At 36.8% G+C, this 1908-nt stretch overlaps 1 protein-coding gene across 1 annotated transcript in view; it reads left to right on the forward strand.

Annotated features, from left to right (window-relative positions):
• LOC108797820 (glutamate carboxypeptidase 2-like) overlaps positions 1-1623 on the forward strand; it is a 29169-nt gene extending 27546 nt beyond the window's left edge. The window contains exon 7 of the mRNA XM_018569501.1: positions 1489-1623. Within this exon, the coding sequence (XP_018425003.1) occupies positions 1489-1588 (100 nt within the window). The 3' untranslated portion in view covers positions 1589-1623. The remainder of the gene's footprint in view (positions 1-1488) is intronic.
• The last annotated feature ends 285 nt before the right edge of the window (positions 1624-1908 follow it).

The raw sequence follows: 1908 nt of genomic DNA on the forward strand, positions 1-1908 counted from the left end.
AAAAATAAAGAAGCTAAAAAAAATATTCACAAATAATAATTTTAAAAAATAACACAAAAAATGTTTTAAAGTCCCCCATCCCCCCACATACACATGCAAACATGCGTCGGGTGCGCCTATGTACGAAAACGACAATTGCGCCCATTATGCAGCACATGTTACATATCGCCGCGAACGTCGGAGTGAGAGCAATAATTTTAGGGACATCAATCACTGATAACACTAAACTGATGAGCGGTAAAAACGTTTAAAGTGTCGCCTATGGCCAATTTTGGTTGCGGTCGTTCGTCGTGCTGTGATTTCGCGGGAGCGCGCAATTTTAAAGGTTGACATGTTTAGTGTCTATTTACCCGACGTGACCACGTCTTTTACATTATACCAAAAAATTGGGGTGAAAATAAATGTTTCATAACATTTTATAGGGAAACATGTTTTTTTTTCAAAATTTAGGGTACTTTTTTTGGTATATAGTAAAAAATAAAAACCCCAGTGGTGATTAAATACCACCAAAAGAAAGCCCTATCTGTCCCCCAAAAATGGTATGAAATTCGTATCAGTACAGCATTGCATGACGGAATAAACGTCAGTCAAAGTACCGCAGCGCTGAATACTGAAAAATGGCCTGGCCAGGAAGGGGGTGAAACACCCCGGTCTTCAAGTGGTTAATCTATGACATATGGATGATACACCTTTGTCTGATAATAAAATGGAAGTACATGGTAAAAAGTAGAGTGAGGCAAATACAAACATTTGCTAAGGGGTTAGTCAGTCCTCTTTTCCTCAAACATTTCTCTACGGTAGATTAATATGTTCCTTTACATACAGTGCTGATTAGTACTATAGTAGATATCAGCAGTGGATAATTCACCTAAATGATCATTCCAATAAAGTTCAGTGTATGTGGGAAAAGTGTAATGGGTGTAATCCAGAGATCCCCTCTTTTAATCCAATTTGAATCACAAAATTCTCCAGATCTTCTAGACCCATATAATAGTTATTTTGATGTAGGATCAAATCATATTGGTGATGACTGTGGCAGATGTAATCTTATTTGGGGCTTCATTCAAGGTTGCTCACTAAGACAGGCAGTCTTCACTGATGGAGGATGTTTGCATATATCATTGTGTAGGAATTCCAAATACAAATAGCCTGAAGACAGGATGATTAAAGTTTCAATCCTTTTATTTGCTTAGATCAGGATTGCTCCCCAGACTATAAAATCTGTACTTCTCTAATTATTCTCTTTTCAGACCTTTTGTATTTCATGCTCCTACACTTAGATATATTTAAAGTCTGAAACCTAGAGAATTATTCAGGAAGTCTCCTCTGAGTTTGAAAGTTCTCACCCAAGTAAGACTGGTTACTGCAAGTTATTATAGCATACATTGCAATGTTATTACAGAAAAAATGACAATGCAGATAATTTAGGTTAAACAGTTATAGGAAACTGTAAAAGAAGTAACATAATGCCTTTTGTTTTTTTTCTAGTAAGATGTCTGGAATAGAGGCACCAAACACATGGAAAGGAAAGTTGAAAACCACATACAGATTAGGGCCAGGCTTTGCATCTCCATTTGAGACCAGGTAATCATTTAAATGTATTCAAGCCTGTGTTTTAGCTGTATAAGCAGCATTGGTATGTAGACCTTATGTTAAGTAAATATGCAAAGTGCTCCAACTGTGCATCTGTAGCCTTCATATACCAAAATGTATCTGGATGCTGAATTATAACCCTGAATGACATAGGTTACTGATTTACAGTTCTCACAGATGCAGTAGTAAGCAGTAATCTATCCTAAACTAGACATCTGCACAGTAGATGGACTACCATACCAATATAGACTGTATCCTATTCTATAGTCTTATATGCACAATGCAGACATTTGCTTACGCTGACTGGCAAAACGG

Source organism: Nanorana parkeri, unplaced genomic scaffold (genome assembly GCF_000935625.1).
Source record: "Nanorana parkeri isolate BGI_ZX_2015 unplaced genomic scaffold, ASM93562v1 scaffold1344, whole genome shotgun sequence".
Classification (NCBI taxonomy): domain Eukaryota; kingdom Metazoa; phylum Chordata; class Amphibia; order Anura; family Dicroglossidae; genus Nanorana; species Nanorana parkeri.